The sequence below is a fragment of the Acinonyx jubatus genome, chromosome X (assembly GCF_027475565.1).
Source record: "Acinonyx jubatus isolate Ajub_Pintada_27869175 chromosome X, VMU_Ajub_asm_v1.0, whole genome shotgun sequence".
In the NCBI taxonomy this organism is placed as follows: domain Eukaryota; kingdom Metazoa; phylum Chordata; class Mammalia; order Carnivora; family Felidae; genus Acinonyx; species Acinonyx jubatus.
Genome location: NC_069389.1, coordinates 86,054,474 through 86,073,346, shown reverse-complemented (window position 1 = coordinate 86,073,346; position 18,873 = coordinate 86,054,474). Strand labels below are relative to the sequence as shown.

The window sequence follows — 18,873 nt, the reverse complement described above, 5'->3', positions numbered from 1 at the left end:
CCCTTCTAACGAATGAGTGGGTCAACCAGGCAATTAGAGAAGAAATTAAAAAAATATATGGAAACAAACGAAAATGAAAATACAACAATCCAAACGCTTTGGGACGCAGCGAAGGCAGTCCTGAGAGGAAAATACATTGCAATCCAGGCCTATCTCAAGAAACAAGAAAAATCCCAAATACAAAATCTAACAGCACACCTAAAGGAAATAGAAGCAGAACAGCAAAGGCAGCCTAAACCCAGCAGAAGAAGAGAAATAATAAAGATCAGAGCAGAAATAAACAATATAGAATCTAAAAGAACTGTAGAGCAGATCAACGAAACCAAGAGTTGGTTTTTTGAAAAAATAAACAAAATTGATAAACCTCTAGCCAGGCTTCTCAAAAAGAAAAGGGAGATGACCCAAATAGATAAAATCATGAATGAAAATGGAATTATTACAACCAATCCCTCAGAGATACAAACAATTATCAGGGAATACTATGAAAAATTATATGCCAACAAATTGGACAACCTGGAAGAAATGGACAAATTCCTGAACATCCGCACTCTTCCAAAACTCAATCAGGAGGAAATAGAAAGCTTGAACAGACCCATAACCAGCGAAGAAATTGAATCGGTTATCAAAAATCTCCCAACAAATAAGAGTCCAGGACCAGATGGCTTCCCAGGGGAGTTCTACCAGACGTTTAAAGCAGAGATAATACCTATCCTTCTCAAGCTATTCCAAGAAATAGAAAGGGAAGGAAAACTTCCAGACTCATTCTAGGAAGCCTGTATTACTTTGGTTCCTAAACCAGACAGAGACCCAGTAAAAAAAGAGAACTACAGGCCAATATCCCTGATGAATATGGATGCAAAAATTCTCAATAAAATACTAGCAAATCGAATTCAACGGCATATAAAAAGAATTATTCACCATGACCAAGTGGGATTCATTCCTGGGATGCAGGGCTGGTTCAACATTCGCAAATCAATCAGCGTGATACATCACATTAACAAAAAGAAAAGAGAAGAACCATATGATCCTGTCAATCGATGCAGAAAAGGCCTTTGACAAAATCCAGCACCCTTTCTTAATAAAAACCCTTGAGAAAGTCGGGATAGAAGGAACATACTTAAAGATCATAAAAGCCATTTATGAAAAGCCCACAGCTAACATCATCCTCAACGGGGAAAAACTGAGAGCTTTTTCCCTGAGATCAGGAACACGACAGGGATGCCCACTCTCACCGCTGTTGTTTAACATAGTGCTGGAAGTTCTAGAATCAGCAATCAGACAACAAAAGGAAATCAAAGGCATCCAAATGGGCAAAGATGAAGTCAAGCTTTCGCTTTTTGCAGATGACATGATATTATACATGGAAAATCCGATAGACTCCACCAAAAGTCTGCTAGAACTGATACATGAATTCAGCAAAGTTGCAGGATACAAAATCAATGTACAGAAATCAGTTGCATTCTTATACACTAACAATGAAGCAACAGAAAGACAAATAAAGAAACGGATCCCATTCACAATTGCACCAAGAAGCATAAAATACCTAGGAATAAATCTAACCAAAGATGTAAAAGATCTGTATGCTGAAAACTATAGAAAGCTTATGAAGGTAATTGAAGAAGATTTAAAGAAATGGAAAGACATTCCCTGCTCATGGATTGGAAGAATAACTATTGTCAAAATGTCAATACTACCCAAAGCTATCTACACATTCAATGCAATCCCAATCAAAATTGCACCAGCATTCTTCTCGAAACTAGAACAAGCAATCCTAAAATTCATATGGAACCATAAAAGGCCCCGAATAGCCAAAGGAATTTTGAAGAAGAAGACCAAAGCAGGAGGCATCACAATCCCAGACTTTAGCCTCTACTACAAAGCTGTCATCATCAAGACAGCATGGTATTGGCACAAAAACAGACACAGAGACCAATGGAATAGAATAGAAACCCCAGAATTAGACCCACAAACGTAGGGCCAACTCATCTTTGACAAAGCAGGAAAGAACATCCAATGGAAAAAAGACAGTCTCTTTAACAAATGGTGCTGGGAGAACTGGACAGCAACATGCAGAAGGTTGAAACTAGACCACTTTCTCACACCATTCACAAAAATAAACTCAAAATGGATAAAGGACCTGAATGTGAGACAGGAAACCATCAAAACCTTAGAGGAGAAAGCAGGAAAAGACCTCTCTGACCTCAGCCGTAGCAATCTCTTACTCGACACATCCCCAAAGGCAAGGGAATTAAAAGCAAAAGTGAATTACTGGGACCTTATGAAGATAAAAAGCTTCTGCACAGCAAAGGAAACAACCAACAAAACTAAAAGGCAACCAACGGAATGGGAAAAGATATTTGCAAATGACATATCGGACAAAGGGCTAGTATCCAAAATCTATAAAGAGCTCACCAAACTCCACACCCGAAAAACAAATGACCCAGTGAAGAAACGGGCAGAAAACATGAATAGACACTTCTCTAAAGAAGACATCCGGATGGCCAACAGGCACATTCAAAGATGTTCAGCGTTGCTCCTCATCAGGGAAATACAAATCAAAACCACACTCAGATATCACCTCACGCCAGTCAGAGTGGCCAAAATGAACAAATCAGGAGACTATAGATGCTGGCGAGGATGTGGAGAAATGGGAACCCTCTTGCACTGTTGGTGGGAATGCAAATTGGTGCAGCCGCTCTGGAAAGCAGTGTGGAGGTTCCTCACAAAATTAAAAATAGACCTACCCTATGACCCAGCAATAACACTGCTAGGAATTTATCCAAGGGATACAGGAGTACTGATGCATAGGGGCACTTGTACCCCAATGTTCATAGCAGCACTCTCAACAATAGCCAAATTATGGAATTATGGAAAGAGCCTAAATGTCCATCAACTGATGAATGGATAAAGAAATTGTGGTTTATATACACAATGGAATACTACGTGGCAATGAGAAAAAATGAAATATGGCCTTTTGTAGCAACGTGGATAGAACTGGAGAGTGTGATGCTAAGTGAAATAAGCCATACAGAGAAAGACAGATACCATATGGTTTCACTCTTATGTGGATCCTGAGAAACTTAACAGGAACCCATGGGGGAGGGGAAGGAAAAAAAAAAAGAGGTTAGAGTGGGAGAGAGCCAAAGCATAAGAGACTGTTAAAAACTGAGAACAAACTGAGGGTTGATGGGGGGTGGGAGGGAGGAGAGGGTGGGTGATGGGTATTGAGGAGGGCACCGTTTGGGATGAGCACTGGGTGTTGTATGGAAACCAATTTGACAATAAATTTCATATATTAAAAAAAAATAATGTTTAGCTATAAGGTGTGGGTTTGGGGATGATTTTTATTTTCCTTATGTTATTCTTCATTTCCTACACTTTCTACTCTGAATATGTGTTACTTTTAAAACCCGAAAAAATAAATAGTAGTTTAAAATGTGAAAAAAAAGATAATGTGTCAGTGTGACATGAATTTTATTTTACTTTATAATTTTTATTTAAGTATAGTTGACATACAATGTTATACTAGTTGCAGGTGTACAACATAGTGATTTGACAATTCTATACATTAATCTATGTTCGCCATGATAAACATAGTTACAATCTACGTGACATGAATTTTAGGTTGTCAGCTGGTTAATTTCTTGTTGTCATCAGGAGTCTAGCAAGTTTTGTTTTTAGCAGTGTGCACTTGGACACATTTCTTTGCCAGAATTGACATATTTTATTATTTCTGTATTAATCTTACTTTTTAAAAGCAGATTTACTGCGGTACAATTAATATACAATAAATTGCACATATTTAAAGTATACAATTTGAAATTTTTTTCCACATAGGTGACAATCAAAATAATGAACATACCCATCACTCACAAAAATTTCCTTGTCTTTTCAACAAATTTTGCTCAAACAACTAAACATCCATATGTAAAAAAAAAATCTAGACAGAGACCTCACACTCTTCATAAAAATCAACTCAAAATGGATCAAATAGAAAACTATAAAACTCCTAAAAGATAACACAGGAGAGAAAATCTAGGTGACCTTGGGTGTGGTGACAACTTTTTAGATACAAAAAGGCATAATCCATGAAAGAAATAACTGATAAGCTGAACTGCATTAACATTAAAAGCTTCTGCTCTGTGAAAGATAGTGTTAAGAGAATGAGAAGATAAGACAGACTGGGAGAAAATATTTGCAAAAGACACATCTGATAAAGAAAAATTATCTGAACTATACAAACAACTCTTACAAGTCAACAATAAGAAAGCAAAAAAACCTGATTTTAAAATGGGCCAAAGTGTTTAACAGATATCTCATCAAAGAAGATATACAGATGGAAAATAAGCATATGAAAAGATGCTCCACACGATATGGCATCAGGGAAATGCAAACTGAAACAACTGCATACCACCACATACCCAATAAAATGGCTACAATCTAAAACCATGACAACACCAAAGGCTGGCAAAGATGTGGAGCAACAGGAACTCTCATTCATTTTTGGTGGGAAGGCAAAATGATACAGCTACTTTGCAAGACAGTTTGGCAGTGACTTACAAAACTAAACATACTCATATGATCTAGCAATGATGTTTCTTGGTATTTATCCAAAGGAGTTTAAAACTTACATCCACACACACAAAACTGCACATGTATGCTCAATAGCAATTTTATTCATCATTGCCAAAACTTGGAAGTAACCAAGATGTCCTTTAGCAGATGAACAGATAAAGAAACTGCCACATGCAGACAATGGACTATCATTTAGCACTAAAAAGAAATGAACTATTTGGCTATGAAAAGACATGGAGGAACTTTAAATGCAGATTACCTAAGTGAAAAAGGCCAATCTGAAAAGGCTGCACACTGTATGATTCTAAGTATATGATATTCTGGAAAATACAATTATGGAGACAGTAAAGAGATCAGTGGTTTCCAGGGGTGGGGATGGTAACGTTGAACAGGTGGAGCACAAACGATTTATAAGGCAGTGAAAATATTCATACAATAATAAAATGATGGATACATGTCATTATACACTTGCCCAAATCCACAGAATGTACGACACCAAGAATGAGCTCTAAGGTAAACTTGAACTTTGGGGTGATAATGATATATCAAATGTAGGTTCATCAATTGTAACAAATGTACCACTCTCATTAGGGAAGCTATGCATGTATGCATGTGTGAGCCAGAGGTATAGGTGAAATTTCTGTATCTTTCTTTCAATTTTACTGTGAACCTAAAACTGCTCTTAAAAAAGTAAGTCTTTAATTAAAACCAATATTGAAGTTGGGGCGCCTGGGTGGCTCAGTCAGTTAAGCTTCTGACTCTTGATTTCGGCTCACATCATGATCTCACGGGTTCGGGGCTTTGAGCCTCGCATCAGGCTCTGTGCTGACAGCTCAGAGCCTGCTTGGAATTCTCTCTCTCCCTTTCTCTCCCTGCCCCTCCCCTGCTTGCTCTCTCTCTGTCTCTGTCTCTGTCTCTGTCTCCCTCTCTCTTTCTGTCTTTCTCAAAATAAATAAACTCAAAAAATTTTTTTTAAATAAAAAAAATATTGAAGTGAACATCATAAATATAAAAAAATTTTCCATGTTCTCTTTTATAATATTTTCCTCATGCCTCTACTCATCCCCCACCCCAGGTGATGACTGATTTCTTTTCAGTCATTATAAATTAATTTTCATTTTCTAGAATTTTATATACATGGAATTATACAGAATGTACTCTTTTGTTTAACTTTCCATTCAGCATAATTATTTTGAGATTTAGACATGTTGTGGTTTATGTCAATAGTTCATTCCTTCTTATTGCTGAGTAGTATTCCATTGTATGAATATATGACAATTTGTTGGTTCATCCACCTGTTAAATTATTTTTTAATGTTTTATTTATTTTTGAGACAGAGAGAAACAGAGCATGAATGGGGGAGGGTCAGAGATAGAGGGAGACACAGAATCTGAAGCAGTCTCCAGGCTCTGAACTGTCAGCACAGAGCCTGACATGGGGCTCAACCATGAGATCATAACCTGAGCTGAAGTCGGACGTTTAACCAACTGAGTCACCCAGTCGCCCCATCATCCACCTGTTAATAGCAATTGAGTTTCCTGTTTCTGGTTATTACAAATAAAGCTACCATGAACTCATGTACAAGTTTTGTATGGACATATGCTTTCACTTCTCATCAGTAAATGCCTAGGAAAGGACAGTCATCTGATAGGTTTATGCTTACCTTTTAAAGAAACTGTCAAACTTTTTTCCTAAGTGTTCGCATCATTTTGTATTTGCATCAGCAATCTTGCTATTTGTAACAACATGGATGGAACTAGAGTGTATTATGCTAAGCAAAATAAGTCAGTCAGAAAAAGACAAATATATGATTTCACTCAAATGTGGAATTTGAGAAACACAACAGACGAACATAGAGGAAGGAAAGGAAAAATAAGATAAAAACCGAAAGGGAGGGCAAACCATAAAAGACTCTTAAATACAGAGAACAAACTGAGGGTTGCTGGTTGGGAGGTGGGTGGAGGGATGGGTGATGGGCGTTATGGAGGGCACTTTTCGGGTTGAGCACTGGGTGTCATATGTAAGAAATGAATCACTGGGTTCCAATCCTGAAGCCAGGACTACACTGTATGTTAACTAACTTGAATTTAAAGAAAAAAAAAAAGCAATCTATAATAGTTCTAGTTGCTTCACATCCTCACCTATACTTAGTATGGATGTATTTTAATATTTAGACATTCTAGTAGGTTTATAGTGGTATCTTATTATGGTTTTATTATGCATTTCCCTAATTAACAATTTTGAGTAACTTTTAATGTGTTTATTTGCCATATACATATCTTATTTTGTGAAGTACCTTAAAATCTTTTGCCGCTTTGTTTCTAATTTAATTTTATTTTGGGATACTTGTTTTATTATTAACTTTTGAAATGTCTTTATGTATTTTGGATAGAAGGCTTTTTAGGAGATATGTGATTTGCAAATATTTTTTCCTAGACTGTGGATTGTGTTTTCATTCCCTCAACAATGTCTTCAGAAAAACTAAGTTCTTAATTTTGATGAAATTCAATTGAGCAAACATGGGCTTCAACTCATAAGCCCAAGATTAAGAGTTGTAGCCTCTACCAACTGAGGCAGCCAGGCACCCCCACCAAGGAAATTTTAGTAGTGACTATATATTTGGTAATATTAAGGAAACGTTAATTCTTCCAGTATAATAATGGTATTTTTGGTTATGGTTTTAAAACTCCTTATATATTAAAGATATACAATGAGATACTTATGGATGAAATCTAGGATTCCTTTCAAAATAATCTAATATGTGTTTTGGCAAAGGGGATGGGGTAGAAGTGAAATATAACTGGCCATGATTTGCTACTTATTAAAGAAAAATGATTGAGGGGCGCCTGGGTGGCTCATTTGGTTAAGTGTCCGACTGTGGCTCAGGTCATGATTTCATGGTTCAATTTGTGAATTCAAGCCCCGCGTCGGACTCGGTGCTGACAGCTCAGAGCCTGGAGCCTGCTTCAGATTCTGTGTCTCCCTCTCTCTCTGCCCCTCCCCCACTCGTGCTCTGTTTCTCTGTCTCTCAAAAATAAATAAACATTAAATTTTTTTTTAAAATAAAGTAAAATGATTGATACATCTGTGTTTATTATATTAAAAAAATTTAATTTGATTTACTTGTCCTTTTATAGCTTCTTAAGTGGAAAACTTAGATCATTGATTTTAAATCTTTCTTCTTTTTTAACATAGGTATTTAAAATTCTTTCCCAGTAGGCCCTGCTTTAACTCCATCCCATAATTCTCAGCATTGCTCAAGGCTCACCCTAAGTGTAGTCTCCACCTGTCACCACACAATGTTATTGCAATATTGTTGACTATACTCCCTATGCTGCACTTTTCATCTATATGACTTGTTTATTTTATAAGTGGAAATTTGTACGTCTTAAGCCCCTCCACTTATTTAACCCATCCCTCCCTCATTCTCCCTTCTGGCAACCACCACTTCATTCTCTGTATTTAAGAGTCCAGTTTTTGTTTCTTTGTTTGCCTTTATTTTTATGTATATTTTAATTGTATACAACAATTGTGTTTGCAGATTTTTTAAATTCTCTAGTGATGTTTTTACATTGTTGTACAGTATCCATTCTCTCTGATGAGAAGCCCGTCATCATTCATATCATTGTGCCTCTTTAGGTAATGTGTATTTTTTTTCTCTGGCTTCCTTCAATATTTTCTTTTAATCTGATTTTTCAGTAGACTCATTATGATGTGTTTAAGTATAGTTTTCTTTGTTGTTATTCTGCTTGTGATGTGCTGAATTTCTTATATCTATAAATTTATATTTCTTCATTCTTCTGCATGTTGCTGTCCAGTTCTCCCCGCACCATTTGTTAAAGAGACTGTCTTTTTTCCATCGGATATTCTTTCCTGCTTTGTCAAAGATTAGTTGGCCATACTTTTGTGGGTCCAATTCGGGAGTCTCTATTCTATTCCATTGCTCTATGTGTCTGTTTTTGTGCCAATACTATGCTGTCTTGATGCTTACAACTTTGTAGTAGAGGCTGGAAAGTGTTATGCTAAGTGAAATAAGTCATACAGAGAAAGACAGATACCATACGTTTTCACTGTTATGTAGATCCTGAGAAACTTAACAGAAACCCATGGGGGAGGGGAAGGAAAAAAAAAAAGTTAGAGAGGGAGAGAGCCAAACCATAAGACACTCTTAAAAACTGAGAATAAACTGAGGGTTGATGGGGGGGTGGGAGGGAGGGTAGGGTGGGTGATGGGCATTGAGGAGGGCACCTGTTGGGATTAGCACTGGGTGTTGTATGGAAACCAATTTGACAATAAATTTCATATTTAAAAAAATTATATTTCTCACCAAATGTGCAAAATTCTTGCTATTACCACTGTCCTATTAATTTTTATTCCTTTTTCTCCCCTGTTTTATCTCTCCTATTGTTAGGGGACCCCATTTACATTTACATTAAACCATTTTTATTGTCCTAGAGGTCACTAAGGCCCTATTCTTTCCCTTTGTTCTTCAGGTTGCATTTTTGCTCTGATTCATCTCTAAGTTCACTGACCCTCTATTCCACTGTCATCATTCTGCTGTTATAAGCCAATCTGGTAAATTGTTCTTTCTGATATTTTGCTTTTCAAATCTAGATTTTCCTCATTATTTTTAGTTTCCAGTGCTCTATTGTGATGCTCTATTTATTCATTCTTAGGAGCACATTTCCCTTTAAATCAACAAATATATTTATCTTATCTGCTTTAAATCTTTATCTACAAATTTTAATAGGTGTCATTTCAGAGTTAGTTTTCATTCATGAGTCTTCTTCTTGACTATGGATCACTATTACCTGTTACTTCTCATGCCTATAATTTTTAATAGCACTTTAGATATTGTATGTTGTAGACATCCTAGGTTCTTTTTTCTTCCTCGGAAGAGTATTGAACTTTTGCTTTAGAAAATAGTAAACTCAGGTGAACTAAAACTTAAAAATTATATTTTCCCTTCAGTGAACAGCAGTTAAATCTATGTTCAGTTATCGCAGCCTTCCGGCTATTCCTTTTGGTGGATTGTGTGAATCCTCCCCTATACATATAAAGTTCAGGACTCAATCAAGAATTTGGGTTTATAGGGAAATTTTTGGGCTCCATTCTCTGTGGCTCCCTCTATTGCAGCATATCTCCTATCACTTTCCAGTCATTCTGGAATCCTCAACTTTTTCCCCAACTTCTCAAGCCAAGAAAACTGTGGCTTTTAGTCTGGATTCTAGCCATCCTTTGCCAAGCAGACTGAAGGGTGCTTTCAGGAGAAAAGCCACCTAAGTGCAAACTTGCTCACTGTACTCCCTTTCTTTCAAGAGTAGAATCTTCTCTAACTTTTTCCTACTTTCAGTCACTATATGACCATTAAGTAGGTGTTATTTTTGTCCAGAGTATTTACTTCTTATTTTAAGAAGAGTTAGTCTGATAAAAATCACCGTGCCAATATCAGAAATGAATCTCTTTTGTTCTTTTTATCACTACAGAAAGCACCCTTACTATAAAACTACTCCAGGGGTGCCTGGGTGGCTCAGTCGGTTGAGCGTCCAACTTTGGCTCAGGTCATGATCTCACAGCTCATGAGTTTGAGCCCTGCATCGGGCTCTGTGCTGACAGCTAGGAGCCTGGAGCCTGCTTCGGATTCTGTGTCTCCCTCTCTCTGTCCCTCCACTGCTCGCACTCTGTCTCTCTCAAAAATAAATAAACACTTTTAAAAAATAAAAAAAATAAATAAAACTACTTCCCTCAAACTAATGTCATTTAAATAGGTGTTTTAGGGGTGCCTGGGTGGCTTAGTCGGTTAAGCATCTGACTTCAGTTCAGGTCATAATGTCACAGTCTGTGAATTTGAGCCCCACATTGAGCTCTGTGCTGACAGCTCACAGCCTGGAGCCTGCTTCGGATTCTGTGTCTCCCTCTCTCTCTGCCCCTCCCCTGGTCACGCTCTCTGGCTCTCAAAAAATAATAAATAAACATTTAAAAATTTTTAAAAAATAGGTGTTCTAGATAACACAATTCAATTATTATTAATAGGTGTTCTGTTAGAAAGAAGTGGGTCAAATGGAACTTGGAAATATAGCATTGCAAAACAAATAAGTTTCTTTATATCAGGACTTTTAAACATCTTTAATGTGCTAGTAGACATTCTGTATCCCTAAATGGAATACGCTCTTGAAATAATATCCTAAAATTTGTCATATATAATTAGAAATATTCACTGATTCATTCAAAAATATTTATTAAGCCCTAGACAGTGAAGACTAGAGTATAAACCCATTTCTCCTAGCACAATTTGCTATCGTGTTTTAATCTTCTAATTTCACTGTCAGTCATTGATTCAGAGTGGCTAGGTTTATGCTACTTAATCCTCACCAATACTTAGGTTTTTTTGTTTTGTTTTTAAAATTTTCTTTCTTTAATTTTTTTTTCAACATTTATTTATTTTTGGGACAGAGAGAGACAGAGCATGAACGGGGGAGGGGCAGAGAGAGAGGGAGACACAGAATCGGAAACAGGCTCCAGGCTCTGAGCCATCAGCCCAGAGCCTGACGCGGGGCTTGAACTCATGGACCGCGAGATCGTGACCTGGCTGAAGTCGGACGCTTAACCGACTGCGCCACCCAGGCGCCCCTAAAAATTTTTTTTAACGTTTATTTATTTTTGAGAGACAAAGAGAGAGCATGAGCAGGGGAGAAGCAGAGAGGGAGACACAGAATCTGAAGCAGGCTCCAGGCTCTGAGCTGTCAGCACAGAACCCGACGTGTGGCTCGAACTCATGAACCTTGAGATCATGACCTGAGCGAAGTCAGATGCTTAATCGACTGAGACACCCAGGTGCCCCACCAATACTTACTTTGTAATTATCGTATGTATACAATAGAGGTGCTGCTATTAGAAAAGTGAAATAAAAATAGAGGTTCACTAATCGTTAACTTACATGGACTAGATAAAAATACATGAAATTGGCTAGTATGAAACTCAATACAGATGAGTAGCCTGATAAATGTTAGTTTCTTTCTTAGTGTTTTTTTCTTCTTTTGCCTATTAAGTTAGTGGTTTTAACAAGATTGATCATAGATAGGTTAGTAGACTACAGCTCTCAGACCAAATGCAGTAAGAAGTCTGTTTTGTACAGTCCAAGAGCTAAGACATTTTTTTATACTCTTAAAGGACTTTTTAAAAAAAATGTTAAAAATTGTGTGATAGGGATATTATGTGGCCCACAAAACCTAAAATATTTACTATATGGTCTTTTACAGAAAATGTTTGCTAACTCCTGAGATATAGTCTAATCCTTATAATTATCTAAAATAAGCAGTATGGTAGAATTCATTTTATTTACTTAGATGCTGAGGTAGAAGCCCTGATTTAAAAAAAAAACATATTAAAACACTATTTTAGGGGCGCCTGGGTGGCTCAGTCGGTTAAGCGTCCGACTTCGGCTCAGGTCATGATCTCGCGGTCCGTGCGGTCCGTGAGTTCGAGCCCCGCATCGGGCTCTGTGCTGACAGCTCAGAGCCTGGAGCCTGTTTCGGATTCTGTGTCTACCTCTCTCTCTGACCCTCCCCCATTCATACTCTGTCTCTCTCTGTCTCAAAAATAAATAAACGTTAAAAAAAATTTTAAAAAAAATAAATAAAACACTATTTTACTGGTTTTACTAAGTTTTCAAAGGCTCATCTCAAATCTCACCTTTTCTCCTTTTACACCACTACAGTCACATTTTGATCCTGGAGAACAACCATAGCAAGCCTATAAGGAAGAAAAAGAGGGAGAAAGATTATTAAATATGAACCTGAAAATCAGTCTCTGACTTACCCCTCAACTAAACTCAACAATCCAAATTTGTAAAACTAATACCAGAAAAATATCTGAACAGATATATACCAAATTGCAAACAATAGTTACCTCTGGGGAAGCTTTCACCTTTTATGGTACACATTTCCATTTGATCTTTTCATAATGAGCAGATGTAACTTTCATAATTTTAAAGTGAAAAATATCCTTTTAAAAAGATACTAAAAATTAAAAAGCAATTCAAACAATTTCCCTGTAATATTATTTGCCATTTGTCCAAGCTCTTAGGAACTCTTTTCTTTCTCCTAACATCACATTCAAGAAATGACCTTTCAATCTGTATTAGCAATGACCTTGGTGACTAGCTAAAGATGTCTGACAGTCGAAGTTGCTTGACTCTCTGCACTCGTGAGCAATCATGGAGCGTAAAATATGTAATGCTATCTTTTACCAACTTTTTTTCTTCGCTCCCATTCTCTCATTGCTAGTAGTTCAGTCTATAATGACTCCAACAAGTTTTACCACAAATGTTGTTCCCACAGCCTCGATCCTCTAAAAAGCCACTACTAATAAATTCCTTTATTCATATTAAGAATTGAGGTCTTGAAGCCAGAAAAATATCCTCCTCCAAAATAAGGACCCATAAGAGAGGCACTTGGCTAGCTCAGTCAGTGGAGCAGTCAGTGGAGCCTTGATTTCGAGGTTGTGAGTTTGAGCTCCACGATGGGTGCAGAGATTAGTTAAAAACAATAAAAATCTTAAAAAATAAAATAAGAACCCATAAGAGAAGATAATAGATGACTTCTGCCATCCAGATCTACCTTATACTCTGACATAAAGCTAACTCCTTAGAAAAACAAATAGTAGTTAGATTAACCTATGTAGATAGCTCTCCATTTATGGACAGTAAGGTGGTATACTTTTCTTTTTTTTATTTATTTTTGTTTTTATTTTTATTTTTTTGATTTGGGGATCTCTTTTATTTTTTATTTTTATTTTTATTTATTTATTTTTTCAATATATGAAACTTATTGTCAAATTGGTTTCCATACAACACCCAGTGCTCATCCCAAGGTATACTTTTCATTAAATAAGAGAAACTTTTATGTGATGTAAATACCAAATAATGTGTATTAATGCTCAGCCTTGGAAAACTGTGACTTAAAAAGTACCTAAGTGTCCTTCCCAACATTCCCTGTGTTTCTTTACTCCAACCACTACCAGAATACTTTCCCCAATCCTTATCAAATTACTGACCTCATCCTTCTAGTCATAACTCCTAATCTACTCAGCTGCAACTAGAAGCTAGCCAGATGCTGGAACTCCTTTTCCTGATTAAGAGCAAACAACAATGGTTTGATGTTGGGGGTAATCTCTCACTCTGCAAGTTGCTGTTCCTGTAACAGATGCTCCTGACATTTCTAATCGAAAGGCTGTTATGCAGCTATTATTCATCATACATAGTTGATATTAGGTTTCAGTATTATACATCAACTACATTACAAGTGAAATGGACTTATACAGACTTACTCATCAAACATGAATTGAGCATTATTAGAGGCCAGAAAGCTGGTTAAGCAATAAACACGATTAAGACACAGCTCTTTCCAACATATAAAACTAATTCAACAAATACTTATTGATCACCTGTTATATGCCAGCCACTATGTCACATTAGGTGTAGGTAGAGATGCAAAGACCGTACATCACTGCTCTCTAATGGAAAGGATAATTCCATACAGAAAAATTACATTACAGTGTGTCAGTAACAGAGGTTAATTTAAGATGTATAACTTTTTTGTGTAAACATGAATTGTAGATTCCAAAGTATAAGCTTACAAATTTTAGAAGATACCAATTCACAAGATGAGAACTGTCAATGGTCATATTCACTGAATTGGATTGTGCATATTATCAATAATCAGTTACAAGCATTAATGGAGGATAAAGGATAGTGTACAAAATGGCTATACATTTAAAAACAATTAACATTTGGGGCGCCTGGGTGGCGCAGTCGGTTAAGCGTCCGACTTCAGCCAGGTCACGATCTCGCGGTCCGGGAGTTCGAGCCCCGCGTCAGGCTCTGGGCTGATGGCTCAGAGCCTGGAGCCTGTTTCCGATTCTGTGTCTCCCTCTCTGTCTGCCCCTCCCCCGTTCATGCTCTGTCTCTCTCTGTCCCCCAAAAAATAAATAAACGTTGAAAAACAATTAACATTTGACTTTGAAATGTATGTCTATACTTTATTTTTTAAATTTTTTTAACGTTTCTTCATTTTTTAGAGATGGAGAGAGACAGAGAATGAGTGGGGGAGGAGCATAGAGAGAGGGAGACACAGAATCCGAAGGAGGCTCCAGGCTCTGAGCTGTCAGCACAGAGCCTGACGCGGGGCTCAAACCCATGGACCAAGAGATCATGACCGCAGCTGAAATCGGATGCTTAACCGACTGAGCCACCCAGGCGCCCCTGTCTACACTTTAAATGTAAATATTGGTGCATAGTTTTCTGGTGTTACAAGTAAAAGATGGTACAACTTTCCATTTTCATCTTTCATTAAGAAATCCTTCTTTTTAAAACATAAATTAAGCTCCTGAGAATAATGCAAAACAATAGACAGAAAGGGTTTGTTAATATGGAGAAGATACTACATGAATTTTACTTATAATATTTTTGACTTCTAAGTATCCAACAATATCCTCCAACTTCTAATATAATTTGTAAACAAACAATATAACTTTGAATAAGTGTGCATGTCAATTCAAAGGTAATTTTATATATAATTTTTCTTTAAAATCAGTAATTTCACCTTTTTTCACTTATTACTTCAAATGTAGCTATGCTTTAGAGAGGTCACTACTTAAAACATTTGATATTTGTTTGAATTCAGTTTTAAAATGTAATTTATATTCTATTTATTCCACCTACTTTACAATGACACTGGTAACTCTGGCTTTTTTTGTTGTTTTTAAAGCCAATTGTAATACACACACCGACCACTAGATGCCACTTTTCATACAGTTATAACAGTGATGCCCACATGGAAATAGCCCCAATTTGACATTAGGTTAATGCAGCAACATGTTTTTTTACAAACAGCCATTAATATTAATTAGGTGCCCAATAAGCACATAGCACAGTTTTAGGGCTATGAGTTGTACCATAAAATGTGTAGACACGAGTGCTGTCTTTAAGATACTTCCAATCTAGTTAAAAAAAAACAAAAAACCCTATGCCTAAATAAATAAAAATAAAATTTAAATACAATGGAATAATGACATAGGAGACAATGGCAACAGAATGAGCTCTAAAACACAAGAAATGCATTCTGAGTTTACTTCAGCAATTGAATCATTAGGAAACTCTAAAAAAAGAATATATAAAAAAAGGAATCTATAAACAAATCATTCCCATATCCTAGACCTCAATTTTCTCTTTGGTAAAATGACAGATGGATGATATAACCTCTTTAGGAAGCTTCCAGATCTTACAGTATGTGATTCAGTAGGATTTACCAAGTAAAAATGAATGGTATAGTCAATAATTGCTATCAAAGTTAACAAAGAGGACTCCCTTGAGTGTGGAGTGTTCACTAACAGCTAAGTAGAGAAGGTAAATAAATCAACTTCAATTTTGAAGAATGGACAGAAAGATATCTAGAGGAAAAATGCCCATGCTAAGTACTAAAATCAAAACACAAAATTTTTGTGGGCAAAGAGCCAGATTAAATATTAAGTACCTCAGTCTAAGGACTTCTTAAATCCATATGAGAAAAGTATAGTAGGAGATAAGGCCAAAGAAAGAAAATATTTTATTTTATTATATTTTTTTAATTTTTTTTCAACGTTTTTTTATTTATTTTTGGGACAGAGAGAGACAGAGCATGAACGGGGGAGGGGCAGAGAGAGAGGTAGACACAGAATCGGAAACAGGCTCCAGGCTCCGAGCCATCAGCCCAGAGCCTGACGCGGGGCTCGAACTCATGGACCGCGAGATCGTGACCTGGCTGAAGTCGGACGCTTAACCGACTGCGCCACCCAGGCGCCCCAGAAAGAAAATATTTTAAAAAACTGGAAAAACTAATTCTGCAAAGTCACTGAACACTGTTAAAACAAGAAAATGATGCAACTATAGTAATGTTTTAAAATTTTTAGGGAGAAAATAATAAAAAGTATGGAAGATTTCTTATTATCACATAGTAAAACACATCACGAAGCTACAATAATTAAAACAGTATGGTGTTGTTCAAAGAACAGGCAACTCAATGAACTATAACAAAAAGACCAGAAACACACACACATTATATGATAAAAATTGACTTTTATCCAATAAATGTGAAAATAATGGATTGTTCAACAGAGGGTGCTAGGACAAGTATAGAAAACAATGAATTGAGATCTCAGGCCCCCACGGTTAAAAAAAAAAAAAAGAAAAAGAAACAGATATGAGAATTAAAAGTGGAAATGAAAGCAAACTTCTGTATGTATTAAGATCACTTAAAGAAATTCACAAAAATTCAGGTATTAGGATCCCATCTTACAAATGCTATTTCAATAAGCTTGAAATTGGCTACCAGAATCCAAAATTTTAATAAACATCTCCAGGTAATTCTGATACAGTGATTCAAGCTATATAAACTACAAAATAATGGCATAGAAAAATAAGAAATAGTCCAATAATGTGACTAGTTAAGTATCCTGACTGATATGCCTACTTAAGAAAGAAACTAAAAATGCTTTTAAAATGTAAATATGTCTTAAAGCATCAAAGAGAAGCACAAAAGGAGGTATCAGGCCAAAATCTAGAGACAAAAAAATAACAGTAAACTGACCAATGAAACTACTTTTGCCCTGAGGGCATTTAGCAAAACTGGAGAATTTAAGATTCTTGTTTCACAACTTCTTCAGTGTAAAGGTATTATATAAGTACCCGATGGATTTCATCCCTAGGGAATTTTAAGAAAGATACCTTAGCACTCAGCAGAGAAGTACAGGGGGAAAACATCTTTGAGAAAGTATAACCACAAACTGGCCCACATACAGATCTGCAATCCAAATTAGCATTTAGCTGGGTGACCCAGTAATCTCGAATTACAAATTTGCTTAGAGTAGACTCCTATTGCTTTGATCTCCCAGAGGCTGGGCAGAAATACATACAAATCTTATGTAGAAGAATATACCTTCATAGTAAACTTCAAAGAATTCAAAAATTTTTTTTATATTTTTAATGTTTATTTATTTGTGAGAGAGAGAGAGAGAGAGAGAGCAAGAGACAGAGTGTGAGAAGGGGAGGGGCAAAGAGAGAAAGAGGGAGACACACAATCTGAAGCAGGTTCCAGACTTTGAGCTGTCAGCACAGAGCCCAATATGGGGCTCGAACCCAGAGCTGTGAGATCATGAGTTGTAAGATCATGACCTGAGTTGGAGGTGCCCCCCCCCAAAAATTTTCTTGAAAGGAAAATAAGGTATCCTATTCAAAAATCACTAAGCACACAAGGAAACAAAATACCATAAGCGAAAACCTAGAGAAACATCTGACAGCAGAAGCTGCTCAGCAATTTCGGGTATTAGAATTATTAGACACAAAATATATAACTATTTTTATAATCATTATAGATATTTTAAAACTTGAAAATAATAAATGAACCAAGAAATTGTAAAAAAAGAAAGGTAACATAGCTGAATTGAAATAAAATATAAATTTTAGAAGTTAAAAACCATGAAATTTAAAACTCAGTGGATGGGCTTCACAGCAGACTGCATATAGCTGAGAGACAGTTTAAAACATGACAAAGTTAAGAAATTATCTATAATGTATTATAGATATAATGTATTTCTATACATTATAAATATATCTATAATTATCTAAATTATCTATAATGTATAGACATAATGTATTTATAGAGATAAAACAGGGAAAATGTGAAATGATAGTGAAGAAGCATGGAAGCAAAGTGAGGAAGGAGAGCATATAGGTAATCAGGTTTACAGAAGAAGAGGTGAAAGAAGGAATGGAGTAGGGACAATAATTAGAGATAATGGCAGGGTTTTCAAGAAATAATTAAAAATATCTGTAATTCAAGAAGTCTGAAAGATCCAATGGAAGAAAAATCAAAAATTTGTACACTAGATACAAATTAGTAACTTCAGAACATAAAACCAAAGACAAGGCTTTAAAAATATCAAGAAAGACAAGGGAGACTGCCTTCAAAGGAGTGGCAATTATTTATAGATTAATTCTCAGAAGTACAATGGAAGCCAGAAGACTAGAATGGCATCTTTATATGCTGAGAGAAAACTGTCAACTTATATTTTTTACCCAGTAAAGATACCTTTCAAGAGGAAGGTGAAAATACAGACATTTTTAGACAAATAAAAACTGAGAAAGTAGGTCCTTAGCAGGACTACACAAAATGAAATTCAAAACCTTTTAATATCTTCTCCCTTCATATGACAGGAAATGCAAGTGAAATGGGAGGTCTAAAATACCAAAAGTAGTGGAGAAAA

The 18,873-nt window shown here is 36.1% G+C and overlaps 1 protein-coding gene across 5 annotated transcripts in view; it reads right to left on the bottom strand.

The window, feature by feature from the left end:
* The window catches only part of COL4A5 (collagen type IV alpha 5 chain), a 244,877-nt gene that overhangs the window by 134,580 nt on the left and 91,424 nt on the right, over window positions 1-18,873 (bottom strand). For 3 of the 5 annotated variants that reach the window (XM_027054965.2, XM_053201532.1, XM_053201533.1), the window contains exon 2: window positions 12,268-12,327. The exons of 1 other annotated variant lie outside the window; for it this stretch is intronic. In XM_027054965.2, coding sequence (XP_026910766.1) covers window positions 12,268-12,327 — 60 coding nt within the window. Of the gene's footprint in view, window positions 1-12,267; window positions 12,328-18,873 lie in introns of those variants that run through there. One more of the 5 variants, XM_053201531.1, reaches the window with a different exon arrangement.